Source organism: Lycium ferocissimum, chromosome 1 (assembly GCF_029784015.1).
Source record: "Lycium ferocissimum isolate CSIRO_LF1 chromosome 1, AGI_CSIRO_Lferr_CH_V1, whole genome shotgun sequence".
Classification (NCBI taxonomy): Eukaryota; Viridiplantae; Streptophyta; class Magnoliopsida; order Solanales; family Solanaceae; genus Lycium; species Lycium ferocissimum.
The window spans coordinates 61,166,654-61,182,460 of NC_081342.1; the positions used below are offsets into that span (position 1 = coordinate 61,166,654).

Genomic DNA, 15,807 nt, shown 5'->3' on the forward strand with positions numbered 1-15,807 from the left:
GGCCTATTTTGGGCAAAAGTTAGGCCTATTCAGGTAAAAGTTTGCCTTACTTTTGCCTTAAGACAAACTTCTGCCTTGCGATTTTTATTTTAATATTTGACTAAGCGAGGGATATCCATAACCCATGAATTTTAGGTGAAGAGCAAAAATTAAAAAATTCGAATTTGAGGGTAAAGACCAGTGCCTTTGAAGGTCATTCCGCACAAAAAAATGAACTTCCTCCATTTGGATACTAGTATTCACTTTCAAAACCCTAATTGGATGCAGTAAACTAATTATAAATATAACAGAAATAGTGGGGAGAAATAAAGAACAAATACTTCTGGGGTTTCTAAGTCATGTGATAATATTCTCTAAGAACAACTTGTGAATCACGATCCTAGACTTCATTTTACATAAATTTCCTTGATATTTGATTTATATCATCTTGCGATACTCGCAAATAAATCTGTTTAAAGACAACCATAGCTGTCCAATCTTAGCTATTAGTACATCTCTTTTGTACCTTGACAGGGGCGGCTCAATAAATTTAGTGGCCTAAAGCCACTGCAACATGAGGCCTTAATTTATTTTGTATCATTTAATCCAAGGACAAATGTAGATGAACCACAAAGAGTTATATTCAGAGGTAATGTAAACATCTAAATGTCTTTTTTTTTTCAATACTTATGTCAATCATAATTTCAAAATATATCCTTTTTTATACTCGTTCCATCCCAACATACATGCCATATTTCATTTCTAAAGATTCAAATCGTGTACATTTTGATCAACATTTTAAAGATGTATTTTTTCATCATATTGATATGAGAAAAATTACAACTTACAAGATTTTCATATAGTTTTTGAATATCTAACTTTTAAATATTGAATTAATCAAATCTAATTGAACTTTGAATATCAAAAAAATTAATTCTCGAGAAGTGAAAGATACCAATATTTTTTAAATGGAGGAAGTAAATATTTCATAGTTTCTACACTATACTTTTTTTTTTTTTTTAAATAACATATACACATACTTTAATTAGAAAACGAGTCCCTCAAATTGTGCAATGGCCTCAGAGGCCTTACCCTCTAGCCAGTCCTGACCTTGGGACAGTAAATGTTGGTATCATTCGCGGTGGCAGAGTCAGGATATTTACCTAATGAATTTAAAATATAAAGAAGTAAATAAAGAAAGTTTTGACGAACTGCTTACGATACCCTAACTATGACTATGAGTATGAGACAACAAAAAAAATTCTGTTATTTTAGGAGTCCGGAACCTAATGACCCAAAAAAGAAGAAACAAACCAAAATATCCCAAGGAAAAAGTGATAGCAAAGTACCTTTAAATCTGTTTATATTCTTATTTTAAGGGTGCTTTGGTATCACTTTTTTTCTTGGAATATTTTGGTTCATTTCTTATTTTTTTGGGTCATTTAGGTTCCGGACTTTTCTTTTAGCCGCCAGTATTTGTTTTTAGGTTTTTCTTTCTTCAACGAATGTTGAAATATAGAAAGTTACAATAATTGGAAGGCGACAGAAGTTGACACTAAAAACAGAGACCGGAATCAAAGTCTCCGTAATTATAGGGTATTACTACCTGAAGAATAAGAATATAATATTCATTTTTTAATTATTCTTCTTTTTACATCGACTATACTAGTAGTAGTCTGCTACTAGGCACATGTGTCCCAACTGACATATGGTTTCCTAGTGCCAAATATTGGTTAATGATGGTTGGAGAATTTGGAAAATAACAAAGAATGAAAGTATTAAATTTGTTACGGCAAGTTTGGAGATCAGACTAGGAAAACCTCAAGAGTCAAGACGGATTATATATAAGGGTGTGCCTGGTAGGAAGGAAGATGTTTTATGAAAAATGTCTCTAGAAAATATTTTTTTTGAAAAAAGAAGTAAATTTCTTACTCATTTTCTAGTATTTGGTAAGTAAGCCAAAAAAATATTATCATAAGAACATTTAGATGTAATCTAACAAAATATTATGGGGGATGGGATGGAGTGGGGAGTGGGGTTTTAGGGTGGCAGGGGGTGGGATGGTCAAGGATTGAGGATGGGTGGGGAGGAGACAATACTTATGAAACTTATTTTTCATACTTCCAATAAAAAAGTCATTTTTCTAATTTTTAAGGGATGTGTTTTTCTAGAGAAAATATTCTTCAAAACATTTTAACCAATCAAACATGAGAAAATCAAAAAATATTTTTTGAAAAGTAATTTCCTCCATCCTAACTTTGCACTTTAAACATATCTAGTTGTGTGGTGAGTTATCTAAACTTTTAGTCAATCTTTACATCTAGTTAACTTAGGTATACTGATGTATATAGTTTGCTTATATATATTTTAACATCGTCAAATGTACACAAACAGATTTAGAATTTAAATTTTATATGTTCTTAATTTTTTTATAACAATGTGTTAGATCAATAATACTGGGGGTTAGAATAGAAATCAGCAGAATGGCTTCAAGGCGTGGAGCAATGCCATTGTCCTTAAGGAATATTTGCCTCCACCACAAGGTATGCAAATGGGATTGCGAATTTCCTAGGATACAATGAAACCTTTTATTCGAATTTGTCTTGCACAAACGAATCGAACCACTTGTCACTTAAAAGAAAATCAGATTTGTCTAACTTATAACTATTTTCTGCAGCAAATAAGTATAAGAGATTTGGAGAAGGAGAAGAAGTGCTTGTATATTTTCTTGTTACTTTGACAGTCTATTTATAGACATGAACATGTCTATTCTTAAGAGACACATCAGGTGGTTACATATCTTTTCTTGTTACTTTGAAAGTCTATTTATAGACATGAACATGTCTATTCTTAAGAGACACATCAGTTGGTTACACAACTATTGAAATTTAAACACGATAATTGGTTACACAACTATTGAAATTTAAACAGAGATAACTGTTGATCAATTTATGTAGATAACTGTTTCTGTATCAACTAACTGCCAATTTGAATTTCTTAAAATTCAACTTTGTAATTAAGCAACAGACAAAATTACTAACAATGTAGTAAGATTACTCAACATGTAGTAGGACTATTGCAAAATGTAGCAGGACTATGCAGTAGGACTATAAAACAATGTAGTAGGATTATTGGAACTTTGGGAGACCCATTTGAAAATCCTCCAACAACGAATTCGAGTGCTAATAACTGAGTTCTTAATATAAAATTTATATATATTTAGTGAATTTCATAACACAAATACATAATTTCGGACAAACCTACTTGATTCAGCTGAAGCCGTAAGTAGCTCTCTAGTTCTGCCCCAGCAAACATATGTGATTTAACAACTTAAAAATAAGGTAAAAAACTGTATAACAACCTAAAATACATTGATAATGTAAAGTTTCTGTCACCATTTTTATGTATAGTTTAATGTATTTTTCACGTATATAAATTTAATTTGTTATATAAATACTTTTCCTGTCTTAATTAGTGTAGCACTATTTTACTAAACATACAGTTAAAAAAATGAAGACTTCTAAAAGTTTGTTATCTGAAACAAGCGTCTGGACGAATTTGAATTTTTTCCTTATGCTCCCAAAAATTAAAAATACCCTTGTTCCGCGACTTTGATTTGGAATTTAAAAAGTACTCTCTTTATTTTTATTAATGTGATACAGTTCGAATTTCGAAAATCAAATTTTATTTTGATCATGAGGTTGGACATACAATTTTTAATTTTTTTAAATAATAATTTACATATCTAGAAACTACTACATAAAAGTAGTATAATTCACAATAATTAATAATTTAAAATACTTAAAGGACATAAAAATAAATCACGATAAAAAATTTCTTGTTTGACTCTCATAAAATGAAAGTGTCGCATAAATTGGGACATAGGGAATAGTAATATCCTAGTAGTGGGCCTTCATGGAACACCCACCATCTCAACAACCTTCACTTGTTCGTATCTTTTGGTCTTTCTTTTTTAGCTTGTTCATTTTGATAAAAACTTTTTTTACGAGAAAGGAATAGGAAAGCATCTCTATTTTGTCCTGTCGGGAAATGTTGCACGTTAAAGAATCTAAAGGACACGACTGGCAGTGACAAGTTTGTCAATCGCAAATTAATTAATGATGACATCGTTTGACTTGATTCGAGACTCAAAAATAAATAATTATTGAAATTTGTAATTTTAAATGTCATTAAATATGCATGACTATTAAAAAGAAATTATTAAGTATAAAATGATTTTAAAATGTAGAAATAAATTATTCTTTTTAAACAAAATATTAAAAAATTGGGAGTAAGGGATTAGAAGGCCGGGAATCGAACCTTCACTAACAAGGTAAAATTTCAGGTAATCAATCAACTGAGCTAGTAAAATTCTCTAAAATGGAAAGAAAGGAGGGAGGGGGGAATAGTGTCACATAAAATGAAATGTAGAAATAACAATAAAATAATATTCATTGACAAACATTAGTTGGAGAAGACTTCGAAATGACAATTCTCTACCCCAGCATGCTCATGTATCTTTATGCATTCAATAGCTAACCTATTTTTAAAATCTCCGAGCAATCCACAAAGTATATTTATTGGGGATTTATACTCTGTTTGGACAACCTTTTAAAATCTGCTTATTTTGAAAAATACTTTTTTTAAAAGCTCTTTTAAAAAAAAATACTTGATTCAACGTAATTAAATATATCAAACGTAGTAAGGCTTATTTTAAGTATGTTTGGGGTTGCCAAATCAATCTAAATGAATGCCCTCCTTCTTCATCAAGCTCTGGCATAATGTTTTCATTTGCATAATGGTCAAACTCAACATCAGTGAAACTCAAAATCGTAAGCAGCCCTAATAGGAAAACATCCAAAAACTTACGGCAAATAAAAAGGTCCACAACGTTACAGCAAAAAGAAAATAGTAAAGCTTCCCGTTTACCAATTAACTATAATCTGAAAAGAAAACCTTTTGGTTTACCAATTACTAAAATCTGAGGAGATTTATAATTAACTAAAATTAGTTAAAGCTTTTTGTTTACCAAAACATAGCAGGAGATAGAGATAAACAAAGAAAAGAAGAGCAGATAAATCAAAACTGGAAAGAGATAGAAGAATGAACACGTATGGGTATTTATAATAACGATAGTATACCATACAATATGTAACAACGATCCAAACAAAAAAACGTTAAGAAATTGGGAAAAACACAAAGCACAAAAAACCTTTATATGCAGAATAAATAAAAAAGAACATATTCAAGAAATCATACCTTGTGAAAAATGAGTCGTTGTTCACGTTCAAGGCTTGGTTGAAGGGGATATTGCCGTAGAACCGTTGGGTAACGAATAAGCTGTAGCATATCATATTTATTACTAGGTTTAATTAAGTAGGGTTATTATGGTATATAACTTCTTTTACTAAGGGTATTATTGCCAAGACAGAAATTAAAAACTGCTTCTGCTTTCGAGAAAAAACTATTTTTTTAGCTTCTGAAAAACTGCTTTTGCTACTCCTCAAAAGTACTTATTTTTCTCTAATAACTTGGCCAAACACCTCATGTTTTTTCAAATAAGCACTTATTGGAAAAATAAGTACTTTTGGGAGAAAATAAGCTTGGCCAAACAGGCTATTACTTCTTCTCCCAAAAGGCTAACAGTAGCTTCATATTTCTCATGCTGAACCGCCAAACATTACCATTTCACTGGGTCGTATGTGAATCCAGGTTAGTCGGACCAAAAATGAATTCTCATGTATGAGCTCAAGAGATATGTAGAAAGAAACTTCCCGAGGGCTACTTAAGCCACTTTAGTTGAAATCAGAAGGACGGAAGTTGTCGGATGTTGCTCACTCCTACTATAACTTAACAACCAAAAAGCTTTGTGTCCCCTTCGAAAACACTAAAAATAAACTTAAACACAGACCTTTATTTTTATTATTATAACAAACATGCGTTAAGAGCCCATTACATATTTATAGCAGGGGTACTCAATAATTGAACCAATTTAAAAGCAACCATAAAAAGGTGACACTAATGGGATAAAGGTGCTAACTTGGCCAAGTACTTTTGGCTACTACTTTGTAGTGTCCTAAGCTCATCAACAAAGGACTTCAAATTCTGATCGGATGAACCACCTTCCGCCACTGCTTCGGCCGCTTTCTTCTTCCAATTCAATGCGTTCCCTTTCATCTCTGCCGCCTTAGGACCACTCGTGACATCACGCAAAGACTGTTCAACTTCGTCCCGAGGAACAACCCTATTCTCTGTCACACCTCTGGAAAGTCTTACTCCTATTTTGAATTCATCCACTAAGTACTTAGCATCCGTTACTTGATCGCCCCATTGTGGAAATGCCACGATGGGGACTCCGTTTGCGATGACCTCCATCGACGAATTCCATCCACAGTGAGTCAGGAAACAGGCTAAAGACGGATGTGCTAAAACTTGTTCTTGCAAACACCATTCCACAACTTTTCCTTTATCCCCAACTTTTTCCAAATAGCCTTGTGGCAAGACTACGATGGGGAAGGACGAGTTTTTTCGAGGTGGCTTCATGATCCACAAGAAATTTAGCCCCGAATTCAATAAGCCATAGGCGATTTCATCGACTTGTTCTTGATTCGGAACAACAATACTTCCGAAAGAAATGTATACAACAGAGGATGGTGGCTTGGAATTGAGCCATTGGGTGATTGAGATATCAGCCTTCACTAGGTCAGCACGAACATCTTCCTCGATTTTTGGATCATCGACTAGTAGTGGACCGACGGTCTTGATGGGCAAAAAATTGGACATGTAGTCCACCACTTCTTTTTCGAGCTCCTCGAATGATTCGATGAAAATCCGAATAGGTTTAGAGAGGTAATTGAATTGTCTCAAAATGGCATTTGCTAAGACAGGAAATGGATTAGATGGTAGCAAGAAGCTAGGAAGTTCATCCCACTTGAGAATTGGCATGTTAGGCAAATGAACATCAATTTTTGGATTTGATTCATTCGGGAAAGGTGCAAGATTGAAATGATAGTGATAATAAGCAGAGAAACTAGCACAAGATTGGACCCAAAGGACAGCACAAGGTATACCGAGGCTATCAGCCACATCACATACCCATGGAATAAATGGATTGTTGATTAGACATGAAACAGGACGCCCTTTCGCTTCGTTTTCTTTTAGCATTGCAGGGAGCACTTGTCTCCCTATAGCTTCGAGATTCGCCAGCTCTATCTCGAGCTGGTGATTCTCTTTAGGCTGAGTGTATTCCCAACCATCGAAGAACTCGAATCTAATGAAACCATCTCCATAAGGAGTTGGCTCATCACTAATTATGTTGTTGTTGGCTGCTCTTATGTCCTTGCCAACACATTCGGGTGCGCAAAAGCTGACTAGGACACCACTCGAGGCGAGGCGTTTGCCAAGTCGGAGCAATGGATTGACATGTCCTTGACCAGGAAATGATATTAGAAAGACATGAATGATTGAATCCAAATTGGTACCTTGAGATCCCATTTTTCAATAGTGATTACTGATTAGCTATAATGAAAATCTAGCAGCCAGAGAAGGAATATATAGCAAGTGGTGTTTAGTCTTTCGTTATTAGTGAATAAGTACTTTATTGTTCGTTTCTATGTGCGCGTGCGTTGTACGCTGCGTTATTAATAGTATAATGTTTCATCGCATCTTGGCCCTAATTAATCAATCATCCAAATACATTGTGAATGTATGTCTTTATATTCATATGGTTTTGCTAACATGATAGTTTATGGATGAGTTAGAATTTTGTGTTTATGGGTTCTGAATAAAATATTTATATATATAAAGTTTTAATACAAATACATGGTGTAAGTCAAAGCTACTGAGTTCTACCGATTTGCAGATTGTGTTGGCTCTGCCCCTACATGCTACTGCCACATTTTAATTTATGTGAACTTATTTGATTGGGGAAAAACTTACCTCATCTGGTGTTTACACAACACTCATAGCAGTGGCGGAGCCAGAATTTCTACCGAGGGGGTTCAAAATATAAAAAAGTAAACATACGAAGAAGCCTAAGGGGGTTCAACATCTACTATATATACATAAAAAATAATTTTAATCTTATAAAAACAGTATTTTTTTCTGCCGAGGGGGTTCGGATGAACACCCTCTGCATAGTGTAGCTCCGCCACTGACTCATAGATGCATGACATTTGTTTACTAGTAGACTATTATCATTTTAAAAAGGTATTCTTACCCTATTAAATCACTTAGTCATGGTAACTTAATGTAGTTTGATATAAATATTGGTGCAGATAAGTAGTTGCATTTGATTGGGCTTAGAGATTGGTGCAGTTAAGTAGTTGCATTTGATTGGGCTTAGAGATTGAGAAAGAACGAAACATGTTATTCGATACTTGTGTTCTTAAATGTTTCATACAGTAGTATTCATATGATTATAATACTTTTGAATGTTAACCATGTAATAATATTTGTGTGGATGGATTTATTTTATTTTATTTTATTGGACGTAGGTAATGTTGTGGTTCAAGGGGGTAATGTCAACAATTCATAGTTTAAGTTTAAACTGATAAAAGGTTGATAGCTTAGGAGAATTTTTAGGTATTATCTCAACAAAACACAATTAGACTGTTAATTCTAGAAGAGGAGAAAGTAAAAATTGCAGTCATTCTCTTCTAATACTGCTACATAATAAATTAAAGTTTTAAAACACCTCGGAATATACCAAAGAATAGAGCCAGAAAACGAATAATTGCAATGTAACAGAAGTTCCATACCTCTTTTTATTATAAAAAAAAAAAAAAAAAAATAAACAAAGAAAAGCCGAAACATCTTTTCTGTAATTAGACTAAGTCAAATTATTTTTATAAACATTTGGAAAGTATTATTTTCTAAACAAGCGGAGACGGTTGACAACAGCTATTAAAAGTCACTACATAGGTGATAACTGTTAATCTAAAAATCCCTAATTAAAAATGGGAAATTCACTAAACAAAGAGAATTCACAGTCAGCTTTCACACGTTTAGTAGTGTGCATTAACCCTAACAAGATATATAAATTAGTCAAGGAAAAAAGTGATGATAAGTTATTCAAAGAATTAGCAAAGATGATGAAGTGGGTTAGATGTCCTAATTGCAAATTCTTCATTGAACGTTTTAGTGGATGTGATGATATGTATTGTAGGTATGTTTTCTCTTGTTCTTATTTTTTGTTTAATTTTAAGGGTATCTAAGTGTGTATATATATCATACGAATTTCACAATGAGCTTTTGATATATGTGTCCCAGTACTGATCCAAAGAAGGAGGATATTAAAAATAAAAAAAAAACAAAAAAAAAAACACCTACCTTTTGAGAATGCAATTTTTTTTTATTTTTAAAGTTTTGTTTAGAAAGAATTTCTAAAATTTAAACTCGTACCGTATGCCTCCTTAATGGTCTCAATTATTTGATGAGCATGTTTATATTTATCTAAGGGGACAAGTTTCTTCTTATGTATTAATGTTACTTTTTTTCTTCTATTTTATGTGTCAAAACTACATTGTTTTGTTTTATTTTATTTTCATTGGAGATGAGTATTTAATCCGTTCATGTTACTAAATTTTATAAAGTTTTATCCAGATAAACCATGAAGAAAAAAGTACAAAATGTATGTATTCTTTATCGTTTTTTTACTTGTGCAAAATTTTTATACATGAAGGATCAGAAAGGAAATAGCAAAATTGACAATTAGGCTTAGATACGTCAACTGTGTCTAAATTACTACTATATATAAGGGAGAATACCAATTTTTTGTAGTCCTCACATGATCTTTTTTGCCTCTTTTTACCCCTAATTAAATTTCTATGACTTTGAAAATGCTCACACAATTTATTAATTTTGAGAACTTTAGGGACTTATTTTATGCCACCAAAAATGGTGCCATATGGAAAAGCATTTTTTTGCGCGGATTGCCCTTCTTTTGGGTTGGTCTTTAAATTTTGCCCCTCAAATTTGTGGTCTTTAAATTTTGCCCCTCATATATGTGGTCTTTAAGTTGTGCCCTTCGCTTGGAAAAGTGGGCGAATACATGAAGTTCTAGGTTCGAACCCCCGCCGCATAAAATAAAAAAATAATTTCGCAAGGGGATCGGGGAGTGTATGCCGATCCGGCATATAATCTTTAAGGAAAAGCTAAAGTTATGCCGGATCCGGCATAACTAAAAGTCTGCCCCATAAGACAGAATTTTTCTCGACATAGTTTAGTTATGCCTTATGGGCAGAATTTTAGTTAAGGCATAACAAAATTATGCCCCATAAGGCAAGAACTTTTCCTTAAGGCATAGACTTTGCCTTATAAGGCAAAGTTTAAGTTATGCCTTAAGGAAAAGTTCCGCCTTATGGACATACTTTTAGTTATGTCTTTGGGGCATACTTTTTAGTTAAGGTATATATATATGTAAATTTTATATATATATATATATATATATATATATATATATATATATATATATATATATATATATATATATGCCTCAAGGCAAGAGTCTGCGAGAGGGCATAGAAAATTTAAACTTTGCCTTATAAGGCAAACTTTTAGTTATGCCTTAAGGAAAACTTACGCCTTATGGGATACTTTTAGTTATGTTTTATAGGGCACACTTTTAGTTAAGGCATTACTAAAAGTTTACCTTGAAAAGTTATATATATATATATATATATATATATATATATATATATATATATATATATATATATATATATATATATATATATATATAAGGCAAAAACGCCCCCTCCCGGAGGGGGCATAAATAATTTAAACTCGCTTTGCAATTTTTTTTTAAATTTTTGACCGAGCGGGATTCGAACCCGAACCCATGGGTTTTAGCCGAAGGGCAAAATTTAAAGACCACAAATATGAGGGGCAAATTTTAAATACCACCCCAAAAGAAGGGCAATTCTGCGAATTGCCCATGGAAAAGTTTATTATGGCCCTCACAAAACATACTCATACATTTTTCAGTCTTTTATGAGGAAATATTATTAAACTTGTTTAAAATTATATTTTCCTTCAAATTTATTTTATACAAGTAAAAAATTATCATGTCGTTCAAATTCTATATTATATAGGCTTAATTATTCAATTAAAATATGATTCTTATAACACTATTTATTCTGAAAATGTTTGAAAAAACACTATAGTTAAAGAACATAAAGTTTGATTTCCGAATAGTAACAATACTAGACAATTACAAAAAATACATTTTTTTTTTTACTTTTTTAATATTAAAATATTTTGTAAAATACTGGAAAATCAATATTTTATATAATTTAAGACAAAATAGTTAAATTCAACATGAAAAAATATTACAAATGTAGATTTCATAAAATGGTTCATTAAATTAAGAAAAAGAAAAAAATGTAATTTAACATGCATCTTTTGGAAGGAACAAGAAATTTTAAAATAAGATAATTTTATTGACTTTTTAGTATTTTTTGTGTGATTTAATTTGAAAGAACATCTACAAAAATATCTTGTAATATTAAGGCTTTTAATTATTCATATTTCTTTATAAGTTAACTTTATTATTTCATCATACAACAATACTTTCGCATTAAATATTTTTGACATTAATCGAATACTGTTATATCTTTTGGTAAAAAATAAGTTATCCAGTATGACTTCAATTCAAAGAAACAAATGAAATTAATTTAACATATAAAAAGCTCATTTGGATCATCGGAGACTTTAATTTCAAAAAATTTAAGTAAAATAAAAATTAGAAGAGCTTTCAATTGTTTGATTTTTTTTTTTCCTTTCTAAAAAATCTAACTTTCAGATACGTTTTTATACTTTAATATTTTAGAACTGTTTTAAAGTGTCAAATTGATGTTAAAAAACTAAAGAAGCAAGAGCAGAAAAAAAAATCTAAAATTGAATTTTTAACGTCGTTTTGGGCTCGGGCTTAGCACGGGCTAAATGACACTAGTATTAGAATAGACCAACAAGGAAATTTTTTGTTGTACAGGATAGTACTGTATCATTTAGTGGTGTATTCACGAGCGGATTTAGAATTTAAAATTTATGGGTTCCTACAATGATCTTAAAGTAACAAATAATGAAAATTTAATACACAATCAAACACTTATACTACTTCTATCTCAATTAATGTGATATTTTTCATTTAGAAAGAGTCAAACAAGAAAATCTTTGACCGTGATTTATTCATATGCTCTTTAAATATTTATTGTGACTTATAATACCTTTTATCGAGTTTCTAAATATGTAAATTATTTTTCAAAAAACTTAAAAATTGTATGTCCAAATTTATGGTCAAAATAAAGAAATTTGACTCTTGAAATCCGAACTATATCACATAAGTTGGAACAGAGGGAATATGTATTTTGTGAATTTTTTAGTATAAATACACAATATTTAAGTAAAAACTATGAAATTCACGTGAACTCATTGATTGAAGGCTAAATCATATCTGCTTTTTCGAGTTCATACACCTTGAATTCTGATTATTCTGCAGCTTACTTAATGAATTCTCTGATTTTCCAAGGAAATGAGAACATTTGCCCTCTTGCAATTTGAATAGAAGAAAATGACTTTTTCAGATCTCTTGTGTATAAAAAATAAAGATCTCTTATAAAAGAGTTATAAAACCAAAAAGAATTTGTAAAGGGCTAAAAAACAATTTTCCCGACTTTTTCCTTCTTTTTTTTATTAACCGGATGAAATGATATTGGATTTTTTCATCAAAATGCAGATGTGGTACCCATTTTTGCTACCAGTGTGGAAGAGAGACGAATAGATGTTCTTGCACAGAGCATGGCTTTGACTAATTACGCGTTATAAACAGCCATTTTCAAGAAATTGCATGCTATTACTGAATGTGTCATCTAAGCAAATTACATTGTATTTTTTTTATTCCTTGCTTAAACTTATCAAGTTTTGTGTTTTTGTGTGTGTGTGTGTGTGTTTTTTTTTTTTTTTCATTTTTCAAGTTTTAATTCATAGATAAATAATCTCATTAGGGATAAAACGAAAAGTTTAGAATTAAAATATCATAGAAAGATTTATTATTTTTGGAATTGGCCAAAAAAAAAAAAAAAAAAAAAAAGAATATCACATAAATTGGGATAGAAAATGTATTATTTATGAGTTAGATGGAATTGAAGTTTACTGCTGTGATGCAGAATTTAAATGTAAACAAATATTTGCCTCCTTGAATCTTTCTACTATCAGAGCCCAGAGACCTCCTATACCCAAACAAATACTCACTCTCTTCATGTTTACTTGATAATATATTCTTTGGTTGGTTCGAAATAGAATGATAAATTTTAAATTTGAAAATAATTTAACTTAAATTTTATCTTTTACCTAATGAAAAAAACATTTATCAATCATTTTTAAAAATATTTAATACTACAAATTTCGAAAGTGTTTAATACTACTAATTCTGCCTTCACCTTTCCCCTATTTGTCAAGCTGTCTCCCCTTATTGCTTCCATTTGCATTTCTATTTTAGCTTACTTGTTCTTTCTTCTTTAAAGAAAGTGGAAAACATTATGTGTGACATCATACTATTCCCTCTAGCCGAAGTTCGCCCAAAGAAGTATTATGTCTACTTACATTTCCCTATCCGTGGGGCACCCACACAAAGCATGGGCTGATCTAGGTAGAAGTAAGGGATCTGAATCTCTTTCGTTGGAAAATTACAATGTGTATATAGGTGACATTATATATATACACATTTCATTCATCCTTTCCACTCAAACATGCTTAGCTTTTTTATGGCCATGTGCTATCCAAAATTCATAAACATCTATGAGTGTAACTCCAGCTTTCAATCTAAGTGACACCACTACTATGTTCATATAGGTTTTGTCACATTTGAGACACTTGTTCCTTGAACTGAACTTCATTAAGAGTATAAGAACTCAATCCTCTATTCTGTGACAACCAGTACTAGTATATCTCTTACTTAAGTACTGAAACATCCACCTATCAATAATTTGTTGTTACCCTTTGAACCCATAACTATTCATTTCATAGTGGTGGGTAAGATTACCATTATTGATGAACCTAATTAAGGAATTTTAAATTTAATCAACTCGTGGTTGATTTTCACCAACTTCCTTCTAAGAGTTTTAGTAATTGGATAGCCTAAATTAATTGAAAAGCGGACCCTTCAGTCGAATTATTTTCCTTTTAGTTCGTCCTTTGTGGTCTTCGACTCGTCACCTCGTCCAATCGTCATATGCTCCAAAATCAATCACTTTAAGCACAGTTTTCCATCGTTTGTCATCATCGTACCTATACACATGAAATATAACGACATAAGTTCAAATACGACGATTGCATCATGAATTAAGCGATAAAAGTCATAAGAGTAGGATGTAAAATGACACAAAACATGATATTTGTGCCAAATATAACCACCCCCCACTTAGACTTTGCTCGCCCTCGAGCAAAGTCAAACCAACACTAAACTACACTTCTAGCCTAACTCATTCAAACAAAGTTTGCAAGGATTCGGCTAGTATGGCTATCTCAAAAGAAAGATTTCAAAACCAAAACAATGAGCCGAGTTGCGAAAGCCATGCCAAAGATTTAAAAACTTTCAAATTTTAGCACCAAGGACCACCTTCTTAAAAAAAAAAACACTTCACTTTTAAAACCAATTGACCCAACGACACCACTTTAAAACATGTAAGCAACCTTATGATCAAGAAATCAACACTTCACCACTCTATTGCTAATTATGTGCCCGCACCAAAAGAAAGTAGTCCATATCTCTCAAGAATCACATATGTTTAGATCAATGGACATAAAATCAATAATTAAGCTCACTCTCACAAAGAATATCACATGCAAAGTACGGCATACCATAGGCTTTCCCGTAGTGTAACCATTCCACTAATACAAGTAAGACGAACCTAGAATCAAGTAGGACTTCGAGGGTTGTAATGTAGGCTAAGGGACGGGTAGGAATTATTTGGATAATAGGGACTATCCTCCCTAAGCACTTTAATACATATACTTCTATCATTCTTGCACAATTTCTTCATTAGCCCTTATTCAACATCGACCAACCTTTAAATTTCTCCCAATTCACCCATTTTCTTTGTTTAAGCACCACTCTTTTTTTAAAAAGTCGCACAAGTTAGAAGGGAACTTTTTCGCTACATTTTTTTTTTCGTTTTCAAATTTCTTTCTTTTCTCTCTTTTTTTTTTCTTTCAATTCCCAACTAACAAGTGAATTAGTTCTTTTCATTTGGTGCTCCCATTGTCTTCCAAGATTACAATTAACAACCATTTTCCCTCTTTATTTCACATCCCAACTCCCATTATACATGTAAATGATTAAAGTGCTCATAGAGTATTTACATCAAAAATCAAGTTTTATAGAACGAAGGGGTAAAGGCTAATTAACTGCTATCAAAGAAAAGGCTAAAGGCTCAAAAGGGTTAACTAGGGTGCTATTTACAAATTGGTGGGATAACGTTTTAGGATTTTTAGTGACTAATCAAAGAAACACCTCTATCATTTTCTAGGCTCAACTGAACTTCATTTCGCTTTGTGAACACACAGGGAAAGTTCTAGACGTCAATACCAAACATGAATTAGAATGCAAAACCTTACTCACACATGGCACACAATCAACGCAAGAGGGATCCGGTTGTCCTTCGAATCAAACAACAATGAAAATCAACAATGCCAAGTGGGTCATACGAGTCAAATAACGACTATTTTGCAAGTGCTTTCAAGAAAAGTGATACAATTTTCAAGGCATTCTTTCACAAAGGGAAAAATTCAAGATCACTCATATGCCAATACTTCACCTAACCCGTGCAC

At 31.9% G+C, this 15,807-nt stretch overlaps 1 protein-coding gene across 1 annotated transcript; it reads right to left on the minus strand.

Moving 5' to 3' along the window:
* Positions 1 to 5,878: 5,878 nt before the first annotated feature.
* On the minus strand, positions 5,879 to 7,584 carry LOC132056683 (gallate 1-beta-glucosyltransferase 84A24-like). Its single transcript, XM_059448983.1, has one exon. The coding sequence runs from the start codon at positions 7,471 to 7,473 to the stop codon at positions 5,998 to 6,000; it is 1,476 nt and encodes a 491-aa protein (XP_059304966.1). The 5' UTR covers positions 7,474 to 7,584; the 3' UTR covers positions 5,879 to 5,997.
* Positions 7,585 to 15,807: the final 8,223 nt, after the last annotated feature.